Below are 15764 nucleotides of genomic sequence, written 5' to 3'. Positions count from 1 at the left end.
GGCTTTCACAGACAATCAATAGGTTTATTATTAATAGTAGTTAAAATTTAATGTGTACTTGTGCTATGCCATGCACTGAATGCTTTACATGTATTAACTAATTCAATTATGAAATGAGATAAAGCTAATTATTACAGATTTTTAAGTTTACTTATGTTTGTACCTGCCCTTCCCAGTGACCTCCACTTTGCCAGATCTAATGGTTGTTCTGGGTCTTTATATTACTTCACCTGCTAGCAGAATTTGACATGGTTGATCATTCTTTTCTCCTTAATACTCTGTCTTTGCTAGTTTTTCAAGGACACTGCGTTCATTTGGTATTCCTCCTGCCTCACTGGTGGCTTATTCTTAGCTTCATTTGCTGGTTCCTCCCCTTCTTTTCAACCTCTTACTGCTAAGAATGTCCCTGGGTTTTGTCCTATCTCTCCTTCCTGAGCTCACTTAGTCTTGTGGCTTTAAGGACTGTCCTAGAGAGCTGACTTCCAATATGTATGTCTAGCCCAGAGCTCTTCCCTGACACACAGGTTTGTATATTCAGCAGACTCTTCAATGTCATTATCTATTAACTAGATATTAGTTGGATATCTAGTAGCATTTCAAAGCATGTCCAAAATCCAAATCAGATAGCATTAATGATAAAAACTCTGAGTGGTGTGCCACAGTCTCAAGACCGGTGTTCACAACTCTGGTGCAGCAGCATTGCTGTATTTGGGGGATAGACTTCGTAGTTCTGAGCCTGCTGTGTTGTATGTTCCTTTAGTTTAGACTACTGAAATAAACTTTCTCCTTTTTCCTTTTCTTTCTTTCTTTTAGACCTTAGATTTAATGACAAATGAATTTGGGTGGTAGAAGACAGATCTTTTTTTTTTAAAGTAAAAATTAAATTTAATTCTTTTCCCACTTGGTTTGTTCATCTTAGTAAAACCATTTTGTTTTTCAGGTATCATCTTTATCAGAGAGTGAGGAGTCTCAGGACTCATCCGACAGCATAGGCTCCTCACAGAAAACCCACGGGATCCTAGCACGGCGCCCATCTTACAGGTAAGTGCTCATGTATCAAATCCTGTGTGTGTTATATTACCACATGAGTTTGAATGGTTTAATGCAAAGCAGATTACATCAAGAAGGAACATGTGTTTGTATCAGAAGGCACGTGTTAAGAGAGATAGGCTTGAGCCAGGTTATGAAGGGCCCCTGTTGCTGTGCTGAGGAGAAATTTAGACTTACCTTCTGGCAAAGTATTAGATATCTGTGTTTACTTTTAGTTAACTTTAATAGTAATTTGAAAGGACTGTAGATTTTAAGAATTGAACTACTTTGCAGCTCAAGTTCCAAACTGGCCGCTACATGGTGCACACGGGGTCAAATCTGAATAGCACTGCAGAGTCTTTGAAAACTGAAACTGATGTTGGAACTACAACACACAGAAGGCCAATCAGAACTTGTGGTTTAGATACAACCAGGTTGATAGCCTGCTAAAAGAAGAATATCAAAAATTCTCTGCAGGATTTAAGAGTCAGGTATCATAATATTGAAAATGTCCATTACTTGGCATACAAAGAACCTGGAAGAATCTTAACTTGTAAGGAAAGACTATCAGCAAATGGCGTCATCTCCTAGATGAACAAGATACTGGAATTATATGATAAGGACTTTAAAGGAGCTATTACTGCAGTGTTCTGACTAACAAGTAAGGGTAGATTCTCTTGAAATGAATGGAAAGATAGAAACTCTCAGCAAAAAAATAGATATGAAAAGAACAAAACAGAAATTCTATAGCTGAGAAATACAGTTAACTGAAAAAAAACCTCACTGGATGGATTCAGTAGGAGAACAGAGATAAGTTACTCAACTTAAAGATAGTTCAGTGGAGAGTATCCAGTCTGAAGAATAGAGATCAGAAAAATTAATTCCCAGGGACTAGAGAGACTAAAGATTTAACATTGTGTCATGTGAGTCATAGAACAGAAAAAAAGTATGTTGCAGAAAAAATACTTTTGGAAATAATGACTGAAATGTTCCCAAGTTCAGTGAAACCTACAGATTCAAAAAACTTAGCAAATCTTAAACAGGATAAAACACAAAAGAAACCCCTGCCCAGACATGCCATAATTAAATAGCTATGAAATAAACACATGTTGTGAGCAACCACTTATATGACACACCACTTATAAGGGAATGCTGTGAAAGACTCTAGATTTCTCACCAAAACTGCAGGCTAGAAGAAATGAATAGCATTTTTAAAGTACTGAAAGAAAAGAACTGTTAATCCAGAATTCTGTGTCTTGTAAAAATAACCCTGGGAAATGGAGTTGAACTAAGTATTCTCAGATAACAGAAAACTAAGAGAAATCATCAACAGCAGAGTTTCTCTAAAATAACTACTAAGTTATTAAGACCAAAAGAAACTTGGAATAGCAAGATCTGGGCAAATATAATAGACTGTTCTTCTGTGAATAGTTTGATTGTTGAAATATATTTGACAGTTGAAAAAAATGACTCTGATGGGGCTTTCAGTGTATGCACAGGTAAAATATAAGACAACTTACAAAATAAATGGGATCAGGTAGGGATTTAATGTGGTAGTAAGGTTTCTAAGATTCACTTCAAGTGGTAAAACATTGACTAAGTAGACTTGTCATCTGTATTGTAACACCAGAGCAACTACTAAAGAAACTATACAAAGAGATTTAGTCAGATACACAATAGGTAAATTAAAATGGAGTTTTAAAAAATCTTAAAAGAATGCAGAAGAATTTTTTTAAAAAGCAAATAATAAAATGTTAGTTCCACCAGTATCAATAATTATATTAAGAGAGCATGGGACTTCGCTGGTGGGCCAGTGGTTAAGAGAGCATGGGAATTCCCTGGTGGGCCAGTGGTTAAGACTCTGCACTTTCCAACCTAAATGTCCATCAGCAGAGGAATGGATAAAAGAAGATGTGGTCCACATACACAATGGAATATTACTCAGCCATAAAAGGAACAAAGTAGTGCCATTTGCAGAGACATAGATAGACCTAGAGACTGTCATACAGAGTGAGGTAAGTCTGAAGGAGAAAAACATACTGTATAATATTGTTTATATTTGGAATCTAGGAAGGTGGTACAGGTGAACTTATTTGCAAAGCAGAAATAGTGACACAGATGTAGAGAAAAAATTAACAGATACCAAGGTGGGTGGGTGGGATGAATTGGGAGACTGGGATTGACATATATACACTATTATGTATAAAACAGATACACTAATGAGAACCTGCTGTATAGCACAGGGGACTCAGCTTAATGCTCTGTGGTGACCTAAATGGGAAGGACATGTAAAAAGAGGGGATATATGTGTATGTATAACTGATTCACTTTGCTGTACAGTGGAAATTAATACAACACTGTAAAGCAACTGCACTCTATAATAAAAATCAATGTTAAAAAGACTGCACTTCCACTGCAGGAGGCATGGGTCCCATCCCTGAGCAGGGAGGTTCCACGTGCCCTGAGGTGTGGCCAAAAAAAAGAGCACATGACTGAAACTCACTAGTTAAAAGAGATGATAAAACTATATACCAGTGTTCCTGTGAATACAAACACAAAAATCCTCAACAAAATATTAGTAAGTCAAATACGTTAACAGATGGAAGGTATTATACACCATAATTGAGTAGGATTTATCCCAGGACTGGAAAATTGGTTTAACATCTGAAAGTCAATTAATGTAATAAATCATATTTGTAGGATAAAACCGGAAAACTTATAGTCATCTCAGCAGACACAAAAAGCATTTGATGAAATCGGGGTTAAAGGGCTTCCCCGATGACTTAGCACTAAGGAATCTGCCTGCCAATTCAGGAGATGCAAGAGACACAGGTTCGATCCTCGGGTCAGGAAGATTTCCTGGAGGAGGGAATGACAACCCACTCTAGTGTTCTTGCCTGGAGAATCCCAGGGAGAGAAGAACCTGGCAGGCTGCAGTCCAAAGAGTCACACACAACTGAACGACCAAGCACACACACAGTGCCCTTTAATGATAAAAATTCTCATCAGACGAATAAGATGGGAGCTTCCTCAACTTGATGATGAGTATCTACAAAAGCCCGTAGCTGACATAGTTAATGGAGAAAGATTGAATATTTTCTCCTCCTAAGAGCAGGCACAAGACAAGGCTGTGAATGTCTCACTACTTCTACTCTCAGGCAGTTAAGAAAATTAAAAAGCTTACTGGAAAGGAAGAAATAAAAGTTTGCAGATGACAGTGATTTCATATATAGAAAATCCCAAAGGATCCACTAAAGTAGAAATAATAAGTTCAGCAGGGTTTCAGGATACAAAATGAACTGTATTTCTCTACACTAGCAATAAACAATCCATAAATGAAATTAAGAAAACAGTCCTACTCATAACAACATAAACTATATAAAGTACTTGAAATTAAATTTATGAATCCAAGTTATATATCAGGTCACCCAAAAAGTTTGTTTGGGTTTTTTCCATATGGAAAGGCCTAAATGAACTTTTTGACCAGTCAAGTAAATTTAACAGATACATATAATACTAATACTTGCATATTGAAAACTACAAAATTTCATTGAGAGGAATTTTTAAAAATCTTAGCTGAAAAGACATTACATCTTCATCAACTGGAAGACTGAATATTGTTAAGACAAATAGCCCAGTTAAAAAATGAGGAAAAGACTAGAATATTTATCCAAAGAAGAAATACAGATGGCCAATAAGCATGTAAAAAATTGTTCAGCATGATTTTTCATTAGGTAAAAGCAAATCAAAATAATGAGATACCACTTCAGACCTAGTAGGATGCTTAAAAAAGTCCCAAACAAAACATAACAAATGTTGGTAAGGGGGACAGTGGCTATGGAAACAATCTGGCAGTTCTTCAAAATACTGAACATATTTATGTTATAAACCACTACTAATATTGCTATACATATAACCAAGAGAAATAACATAATGAAAATAAAATAAAGTGGGTGTATTAGTATCATACAAAATGGACTTCAGAGCAAAAAACATTATCAGAGATAAAGAGAAAATCAGTTCACCAAGAAGATATAACAACCCTAACTATGTATGCACTTAACAACAGAGCTTCAGAATACATGTGTCAAAAACTTACAAAACTGAAAAGCAAAATAAATCCACAGTTACAGTTGAAAATTTGTGTACATCTATCTTAGTATCCAACAGAAGTTACAGCAGAAAATAAGCAAGATCATAGAACTGAACAATACCATCAACCAGTTGGATCTAATTGGCATTGTTAGAACACTTCACCTACGTGCACAAAGAATATCCACCAAGAAAGACCACATCCTGGATCATAACAAACCTTAACAAACTTAGAAAAACTGAAATTACACAAAGTTCTTCACTCATACTTGAATTAGACTAGAAGCCAATAAAGGAAAGATAACAGGAAATCTCCATACAGAAATTAACACTTAGAAATAACCAAACAGAAAATCTTAAGGGAAATAGAAAACATTGAACTTAATGAAAGATTAAAAATACAAAATACCAAACTCTGTAGGAAATAACAAATCAGGAGGAAATAGAGGGAAATTTACCTTATTAAACACTATATAGGAAGGAAGGTCTCAAAACAACAGTCTCAGCTTCCACTTTAAGAAACTAGGGGAGAAACAAAATAATAGAGATTAAGAGCAGAAATCAGGGAATTCGCTGGCAGTCTGTTGCTTAGGGCTCCATGCTTCCACTGCTGGAGGGTTCAATTCCTGGTTGGGGAACTAACATCCTGCAAGACAAGTGGCGCCAGTGGGAGTGCCGGAGCGCAGAAATCTGTGAACTTAAAGAGAAAACGAACAGAGATAACTGAAAGGTGGTTCTTTGCGGGGTAGGAGGGTGTGGAATCAGTAAAACTGATAATCTTGTAGCAAGATGGCTGGATGGTGTGGTTGGAGAAGTCACAGGGACAAACCTTGTCAACCATGTCATTTATTCTGATAGGGAACCGTTGCACACGAGTGATTTGATCTAACTGACATTTTAAAAAGATGACTGGTTGTTGTGTGGAGAGCAGACTGTAGCAAGGAGGACCTGCTAGAGGCTGTTGTTCGGTCAGGAGGAGCTGGTGGTATGGACTTGGGGAACCACAGTGGAGGTGATGAGGATGGGTAAGATTCTGAATATATTTTCAAGATAGAAACAATGAGATTTGTTTATGAATTGGATAAAGGTTGTGAGAAAGGACAACTCCAAAATTTTTGAAAAGTAGAGTTGATATTTACTGACATGAGTAAGACTGCCAGGGGTAGAAGGATATCTGATAACTAGATTTGGAGGTATTAAGTTTGAGGTGCCTGTTGAATGGAAGCATTCAATACACAATTGGATATGTGAGTTTCGAGTTCAGGAGAGAAGTTGAGAAAATACCGTTTTGAGGGGTCATCAGTGTACACAAGGTATTCAAGCCTTTGGGACAGATGAGCTCATTGGAAAGAATGTAGATGGAGAAGTCCGAAAGACGGCTCTTTAAGATTCTCCAGGGTTGAATAAGGAGGATGAGGAAGAATGTAAAACAATGGCAAATGGTATCTCAAAATACAGTAAAATAAAGTAATATATGCGGGAATGATAAATAACAATTTAGATAATGGCACTCATTGAGAGGGAAAAAGGGAAAGGAATTGGTGGTGACATTTTGGTGTGTATGTAACTTAATTCCTGTTAAAATGAGATATCTGAAGCAAACATGGCACAATGGCGATGAGTTGATTTCTGGTATATGGTGCGTAGGTGTTTTACTTTCTGTCCTTTTTTTTTGCTGAGCTGGGTCTTGCACAGCTTCTCTCGCGTTGAGGTGAGCTGCCCTTGAGCTACTGTCTAGTTGTGGTGTGCAGGCTTCTCGTTGTGGTGGCTTCTCTCATTGCTGAGCACGGGCTCTAGGGCGCCTGCGCTCCGGAGTTGTAGTTCTCTGGCTCTAGAGCACAGGCTTAGTAGTTGTGGCACACAGACTTCATGGCTGCACAGCGTGTGGGATCTTCAAGGAACCAGGGATTGAACCAGTGGCTCCTGCATTGGCTGGCAGATTCTTTACCACTGAGCCACCAGGGAAGCCCTCCTGTACTTGCTGTGCTCAAAATATTTCGTAACTTAAAATTGAAAAAGAAATGGGTACAGCATTCCACCATTTCATGCAAGGTTGGCTGCTTAGGACCTTGCAGGCAGTTTGTTAAATGTATTCTCGAGCTCTGTCCTGACCAGCTCACTCAAATTATTAAAGGTGTCATTTGGGAGTCTGGATTCAATAAGCCTCTCCAGATGATTCTGGTACATAGCAGGTTTGGGAAGCACAGTGGCGGTTCTACAGATGGCTAACACAGAGTTCGTAGGACCGCCTCGTCCTTTGTTCTCCACTGTGGTTCTTGGTGGGAAGACTGTCCAGGTTAAGGGGACCAAGCTGGGAAAGGATCTTCAACATGTGATAAGAGAACATCTGAAGGATCTGAAATTATCTGGCCACTGATGAAGAAAACCTGAAGCAGTTGTCAGATATTGCAAAGCTAGGGCATGGATGTAGGATTAGGGTATAAAGTTTAACTTTCTCTAGTTTCACTGGGTGGAATTGGCTTTGAATCTAAACAAGGATGAGCTCTAACCATCCAATAATTGAATAGTTTGCTTTTTGAAATTGTGGATGCCTTATTCCTATAAATAGAAGCTGTTAGTAATGTTAGAGAATTCCTGAATGGGCTGGAAGTTTAGCATAGGTAACATGAAAGATCTCATTTAATGCTAAGGGTTATTTCTTTTTTCTTTGTGATTCTTTTTTGTTATTGTTTTTGCACAAGTAAAGATTTTCTAATTTTTCTCCAACAAACGTGGAATTCTTGAGTAAAAATTTCTTTTCTCTTTCAATGCTCCTTCCATCCGCAGCTGTGTTTTGGAAGACCTTTCTTTTCAGCAAGGCATCTTTTTCCATCCCCTTATTTTTGCCTTATTTTTGTGGAGTCAAGTGTACTTCTTGTTAAAATAATGAATTTTGTTTATCACAGATACTCTGTGTTTTTATAGTAGTTTTTTTAATACTTTCCATCAAAGTTAGGAAAATGGGCTCCATCCCCCTAATTTATACACACATTCTTTTACATATGGTTTATCACCAGATATTGACTATAGTGCCCTATGTTATGCAGTGGGATATTGTTTATCCATTCTAAATGTTACCAGTTTGCATTCGCTAACCCCAGACTCCCAGTTCATCCCCTTCCACCTTGGCAACCACCAGTCTTGGAGTAGTATTTTTAATCTCCTTGTTTCTTTCTGAGAACTATGGGTTTCTCTTCCATTATAGAGTTGAAGGTTGAAAAAATAAATTTAATCTATTGATTGATCGCTGCACCCTGCAGCATGTAGGGTAGGATCTTAGTTCCCAGACCAGGAATCAAACCCATGCCCTCTGCAGTGGAAGTGTGGATTCTTGACCATTGGACTGCCAGGAAAGTCCCCAATTTGATCTTTTTAAATAAAGGTAACTGACACTGTTTAGAAAATGAATAGCACCTTGTACTCACAATGGAGCCACCTCTCCTATAAAGAGGCCTTTTCTACCTCTACAAGGGCCTTGTTGTTGAAAGGGCACTCTGTATGGGTATTTGCTCATTGTTCCTTTTCAGGCCATCATAAACTAAAATGTAACCAGCCTGCTAAACAGAGTCTTGTTGCTTAGTCACTAAGTCATGTCTGATTCTTTGCAGCCCCATGAACTGCAGCACAGCAGGCTTCCTTGTCTTTCACTATCTCTAGCTTGAGGTAAAAAAATAGTATGTGCTAAACAAATGATTTTTCGACGCCACAGTTTAGGTGTCTGCTGCTGCTGCTGCTAAGTCGCTTCAGTTATGTCCGACTCTGGGTGTCTACTAGATCACTGTATTTTTAACCTGAAATTGAAAGAGGTTTAGTAATTTCTTTTTGTAAAGTTGTCCTCATTACCAACATTAATAATAGAGTTCTGTTTTCCACAGAAAGATTTTGAAAGACCTATCTTCCGAAGATACACGGGGCAGAAAAGGAGACGGAGAAAACCCTGGAGTTTCTGCTGTCACTTCTATGTCTGTTCCAACTCCCATCTATCAGACTAGCACCGGCCAGTACAGTACGTACAGGAGTAACTTCCCACCTGGCAGACACAGAACAGAACCTTCCTGTGAAGAAGCTGGCATAGACTGTCATACTTTGATAGTGATGAGTATTAAAGGATAATAAGTAGCATTTTGAGCCAGAAATAATGCAGAGTTCTTTTTTAGCATTATCTCATTTATTCCCTACAGTAATTTTGTAAGGTGGGCAGTTACCAATTTATGAGGGAACTGAGGTTAGAGAGTTAGACAGTTAATATCCCTAAAGTCACACAGCTTGCTAGTGATACATAGCTTACATACTTATCTTGGGGGTAAGTCTGTGAGTTTTGACAGATGCTTGGAGTTGCCTAAGCACCACCACAATCAAGATACTCCATCACCCCCAAGAAATTCATTTGTGCTGTCCCATTTGTAAATAACCTCTCCCTTCTCTCATAAGCCCTGTTCTTTAAGTCTAATTGGCTCTTGCCACAAAACAGCTGTCCTATCTGACCACCTCTCACCATCTCTACCACCTGGGTTTATACTGTCATCCGAACTACTGCAGTATCCGATTAGTTATCTTGCTTCCCATCCTTGATCTGATAGTTCTCGATATTGCAACCAAAGCAGTTTATTTAAAATGTCTATTAGATTACACCACTTTAGCTCAAAATCTTCCAGTGGCTTTCTGACACATTTAGAATAAGTCCTACAAGGCATTACATCAGGATCTGGCTTTGCCTACTCTGATCTCATCACCTGTCACTTGATGCCATTTGGCCACACAAACTTTCTTGCCGTTTCTTAAACACATGAAGCTCATTCCTGCCTCAGGATCTTTGGACGTGTCATCCCTACCACCTGCACGTTCTTGACCCAGATCCTCATATGGCTTACATCCTCACTCTTGCTCTGCTTAAGTGTCACCTCCTCAGAGAGACCACTGTGGCTGAAATATATTGCTCCACCCTTTAGTTTATTTTCTTAGGTACTTTTCCAATATAATTACATGTAAATGCTTTAAAGTATATTTGTTTAATTATAGAATATATGTAGAGTAGCTTAATTGATTTATGATTTATGATCTCCTTGAGGGGGAGAACTTTGTCTTGTTCACCACTATAACCTTGGGATATTGGGCCTGGCACATTGTAGGCTTTCAGTAAAATGTGTTATGAACATATAATTTTAAGAATATATATAGAATATTTTTGAGAACACAAACTGGGCAAAGTAGTTGCAAGGAAGGAAACTTAGGAGCAGAGCTCAGAAGCAGTTGGGAGGTTCACTTTTCATTTTAAACAAAACTGAATTTTTGTAAATTACATGTATTATTATTTCCAAAAATATTTAAGACAGCATATTAACAAGTTAAAAGTTGTGATACATGGTTTATTATTATGAAAACTATATAGACACTTAGGGCAATATTTCGCATGTTACAGTCAAAGTACAGGACAGTACATGTTGTTAAGGGCAGTTCGATGCAGCAGAACTTCCTTGCTGATGCAGATGTTCTCTGTCTGCATTGTTCAGTACAGTAGCTCCTAAGCTGTGTGTGACTGCTGAGTACCTGGTGAGACTGAGGAACTGAATTTTTTATTTTAATTAATTTAAATAGCCGTATGTGGCCCATGGCCACTATACTGAATAGTACAGATTGAGAGTAAATTCAACCAGGTAAATGCACATGTCAATCAAGTACAGGAAGATATGTTGCAAAAATGAAAACAATTCTGTATTAATGTATACATTTGCATATACATCAGAAGATGTGTATCTGTCTATAATGGTGTGAATAGATAAATGCATTGGGTCTTAGTTGCACGGACTCTCTAGTTGTGGCCCATGGGCTCAGTAGTTGCAGCACACAGGCCTGGTTGTTCTGCAACATGTAGGATCCTAGGTCCCTGACAAGGGATGAACGAATATAGGGTACCTCTGTCCCCTGCATTGCAAGACAATTTTTAACCACTGGACCATCAGGAAGTCCCTATATTTTGATATTATATATCAGTCTATATGAGCATAGGGAGATACCAGGAAGCATGTGCACCAGAAATAATGGTTATCTCAAGAGGGTGGTGGGAAATGGCAAGTGGAATAAACAGGGATAATGGGCCTTTTACTTTAAATATTTTATTTTTTATTTATTGGCCGCACTCACTGCTGCATGCAGTCTTTCTCTAGTGTGGAAAGCAGGGGCTACCCTCTGGCTGTAGTGCAGAGTCTTCTCATTTGTGGCAGCTTCTCTTACTGTGGAGCATGGGCTCTGGCGCAGTTGCCCTGGGCTTGTGGGATCTTCCCAGACCAGGGATCGAACCGGTGTCCCCTGCCTTGCAAGGCAGATTCTTAACCACAGGACCACCAGGGAAGGCCGGACTTTTCCTTTTTATATATATTTATATGTATGTGTGTCTGTTAACAGGGAAAGGGATTGAAGGTAATTGCTACTGTAAATTTAAAACAAATCTCTACATCTAAAAAACTTTAATGTCTTTTCTTCTGAAGTCATTTTATAAATTATATGGGAATATTTGTGGTGTGGCAATAGGGAAAGTCTTAAGGATAACTAGAAACAGTGTCACCACTGGAGAGTGGAGCTTAGAAAGCCTGTGAAGATTTATTTTTTCATTATGTAACCTTTTTTATCCTTCCTGAATTTTTTTCCATAGGCACACTTACCTATTCAAAAAATTTTAAGATAAAATCTTTCTAATGCTTTTAAATAAAAATTACAGACTATGTTACTCTTTCCTTCTACTTATTTTTGCTTTAAAAGTTATTTGTCAGTGGTATCCCTTTCTCATGCCCCAGAACTGCTGTGACAACATTAACAATTAGCATGTAGTGCTCCATAGAGCCCCAAATGACCGATCAGTTATTGTATAATTTAAGACTAAATTTAAGATTAGTGCAGACTTTTATTTGAAATACAAAATTTTATCAAGAAATGCCATATTTTACTTCTTTTACATGTAGCTCACCTAAAGTAACCAACAGTCATCAAGTGAAATTGCATTTAAACCTGTTTTAATAAAAAGCGATTGTTTTGTTCGCCAATCCTTTGTAATAAGTGTGTTGTATAGCCTTACATTAGCTATATTTTCTCTTTGGTTAAAGTTGCCATTGCCCCAAATGGAGCCTTACAGCTGGCCAGTCCAGGCACAGATGGAGTACAGGGCCTTCAGACATTAACCATGACAAATTCAGGCAGTACTCAACAAGGTACAACAATTCTCCAGTATGCACAGACTTCTGATGGACAACAAATACTTGTGCCCAGCAACCAGGTTGTTGTACAAAGTAAGTATGCTTAAATATCTATGGAAAGCATTCCAGAGTACTTTCAAAGACACTTATGAATTTTAACTTATTCTTTGGACCACACAGCTGCGTCAGGAGATATGCAGACATATCAGATCCGTACCACACCTTCAGCTACTTCACTACCACAAACCGTGGTGATGACATCTCCCGTGACCCTTACATCTCAGACATCTAAGACAGATGACCCCCAACTGAAAAGAGAAATAAGGTTGATGAAAAACAGGTAAGTAGTAAAATTATACTATCAGAATGGGTGATACGTTTTTATAAATCTCAGAAAGATTTTAACTGAGATTATATGTTAGAAATGAGATGAGTTTATATCAGTTTTATTTTAATTGTTAATCTGTCTTATATGTTTCTAGCAGATCAGTGAGTCCCTTTGCACAATCTCTTATTAATATATGACCTAGAGTTCTTCCATTTCTGTTGTGTTCTTCAAATAGCACTCTTAAGCAAAACTTTTTAAACAGTATTGTTCTTGTTGGGTTGACAAAATTAAGTGAAAATAATAATTTTCTGCTTGCCGTTTGTTGACTAGAGTAAGAATAGGGAAGAATTACTAGGTTTCTGGCATAATACCTAGTATACAGATGGATACAGAATTGTTCTTAAAAATGAATTTTGATCATGAAAATGTAGTAGTCATTTAACCTCTAGAAACATTAACTTTCATTTAATATGTATTTTAAACAATGCTGTTTGCATCTCATGTACATCTGGTATTAAAACTAATTCTTTGAGAAAAAGAATCTAATGGATAGCTTTTTGCAGTGTGTTCAAGGGAGAAGAAAAAAGATACCAATAAACTATATTAGAAACAAAAGAGGGTAAATAGCTACAGATTACAACAAATTTTTAAAATTATAATAAAGTTCTATTTTCAGGTCCTCTCGAGTAAGTTAGAAAATCAGAGTAAAAGGATCATTCTCTAGAGGAATAAAAATTACCATAAAGGGCCAGATGGATACACTTAGTTACTTCAAGATAAAATGTTTTACTAAAAATAAGAGGGAGCAGTTATCACTGTAAATAAACTTGGAAACAAGGCAGAGACCATCTGTTGTTTTGGAGGTTCCAACAAATACAGTAAAACAAGTAAATGAAATAAGTCATGTAAATATTAGAAAATAATCCTATTTCTTTGCTGATGATATGATTGTGTACCTAGGAAACCCAGAAGACTTGTTAAAAATTACTAGAGTGAGACTTCTCTTTCTGACAGTGTAACTTCAGCTGCATAATATTTTTAAAAGCTTGATGAAATATAAAAACCATTTCTTTACATGATTGGATGAGCATGCAGAAAGAGATCTATTGAGGTTAGAAATGAACCAGAAGCATAGGACCAAATAAGCACTGAAGCAGCTGCTGTATATTCCTGGGGATAAGTTCAGATCTTTGTAATTAATTGGCATAGCTTTTGTATGCAGAGGGGACCAGGGACAGAGCGTAGGGACTCCAGCTTGGAGAACTGGATCAAAGATTTTCTTCCTTGAGGTCAAGACCCAAGAAGATCTACACCAGTAAGCTGAGAATTGTAACTTTAAAAATGGGTATCAAGAGTTCCCTGATAGTCTGGTGGCTAAGAATCTGCCTGCCACTGCAGGGGACATTGATTCAGTCCTTGGTCCAGGAACTAAGATCCATATGCCACAGGGCAGCTAAGCCTGTGCACCCTACAGCTGTCTTCCGCAACAAGAGAAACCACCAAATGAGAAGCCTGCACACCACAACTAGAGAGTAGCCCCTGGCACAGCAGCAAAGATCCAGTGCAGTCCAAAAAATAGGTAAATACTGAGTGAGGGCTCATAGGGCCCCCAGTTGCTTGGAGAAAGCAACCTCAACACAGGCTCTAAAGAATTCCTACACATTGAGTTCTAACAAATATAAGCTGAAAAATCAGAATACCCAAAGAATTAGGCCTCCATTATATATGCCAAGCCCTTAGACCATTTTCACAAAAAATTATTTCCATTTTCTTGAGGAAACTGAGGCCTAGAGAAGTCTAGTTACTTGACCAAGGTTATACTGCCCAGTAAGTGATAAGACGTAGGATTTAAATTCATGGGTCCAGGTTTTAGGGTCCAGAGTCTTGAGGAATACCACACAGCCTTTTAGAAGCAAGAGTCAGCAGAAAGAGCAGACAACAGAATGAGTGTTGTGAAGTCTTCAGTTATCTAATAAGAGAGACAGAAAGAAGCATGTTTTTCATATGTAGAAAAGGATGTCATTGTAAATCATCAAAGATCAAGAGACTATAAAAACGATAAAAATTGGAGAAGAAAAGTAAAACTGCTATTTTAATTTTAACAAAGATATATTCATTTGCTTAGAATATCCAGGAGAATAATCTGCAAACTCTTTAGAAATGAAAAAGAACCAGGTCTCTTCAACACTGTACTAGAAATCCTTGCCAGTTTAGTAAATCAGGAAAAAAGAGGGGATATTACAAGGATTTAAATGAAGAAAATAAAAGCTGTTACTATTTTTTGTATGATTGCCTGATTTAAAAAAAAATGGATTTAGAGAAAGATTACTGTAAATAATGAATTTATAAGGTTACTAGATATAAGATCAGTTTCAAAGATCAGCTGTTTTCTTCACATCAGCAATAAAGAGTTTGGTAAATAGTTACTTTAAAGATACTTATATTATCAATAAATGAAATATATAAGAATAAATCTAACAAAAGATGTCCAGGACATTTATGGAAAATATTGTTTTTTAGAGACATTAAAGAAGATCTAATAAATAAATGGAGAAATACACTATGTCCACAGATATGGAAACTCAGTATTATAAAGATGACTATTTTTTCCCCCCAATTGATCCATAGATTCAATGCAGTTCCAATCAAAACCCAAACAGGTTGTTTGAAGAATTTGACAAGTTGATACTAAAATTTATAGAAGAGTAAAAAGGGTCAAGAGCAGCCAAAATATTCCAGACAAGAATAAGGTGAGGAGATAATCAAATCTTGTTTAAACCGTGGTAATTAAAATAATGTAATACTGGCATTGAGGTAAACAAAATCACTAGTGAAATAGAGTAGAGAGCTCAGAAACACATCTGTGAATACATGAAACCTTGGTAGGGCAGATTATTGGGGGAAGGAGGGACTCCAATAAATGATGCTAGGATAGTTATTTTATGTGAGAAAATTTCAAATTTCTTCCTCACACCATACCAGATGAATTAAAGAGTATGTGAAAGGTGAAATTTTAAAAACTTTTAGGTTGAAAATACATAATCTCACAGTTTCAAGTTATAGGCAAGATTCCTTAAAATAACACACACATAAAAAATTTAACATGAAAGATGGATGAATCTTCATTA

The 15764-nt window shown here is 37.2% G+C and overlaps 1 protein-coding gene across 2 annotated transcripts in view; it reads left to right on the top strand.

Annotated features, from left to right (window-relative positions):
• Positions 1-15764, top strand: part of ATF1 (activating transcription factor 1) — a 62260-nt gene that overhangs the window by 43183 nt on the left and 3313 nt on the right. For both annotated transcript variants that reach the window (XM_068971887.1, XM_068971886.1), the window contains 4 exons: positions 941-1041; positions 8997-9127; positions 12219-12401; positions 12489-12648. In XM_068971887.1, coding sequence (XP_068827988.1) covers positions 941-1041; positions 8997-9127; positions 12219-12401; positions 12489-12648 — 575 coding nt within the window. The remainder of the gene's footprint in view (positions 1-940; positions 1042-8996; positions 9128-12218; positions 12402-12488; positions 12649-15764) is intronic.

The sequence above is a fragment of the Capricornis sumatraensis genome, chromosome 4, assembly GCF_032405125.1.
Source record: "Capricornis sumatraensis isolate serow.1 chromosome 4, serow.2, whole genome shotgun sequence".
Lineage (NCBI taxonomy): Eukaryota > Metazoa > Chordata > Mammalia > Artiodactyla > Bovidae > Capricornis > Capricornis sumatraensis.
This window is presented reverse-complemented; position numbering and strand designations above follow the sequence as displayed.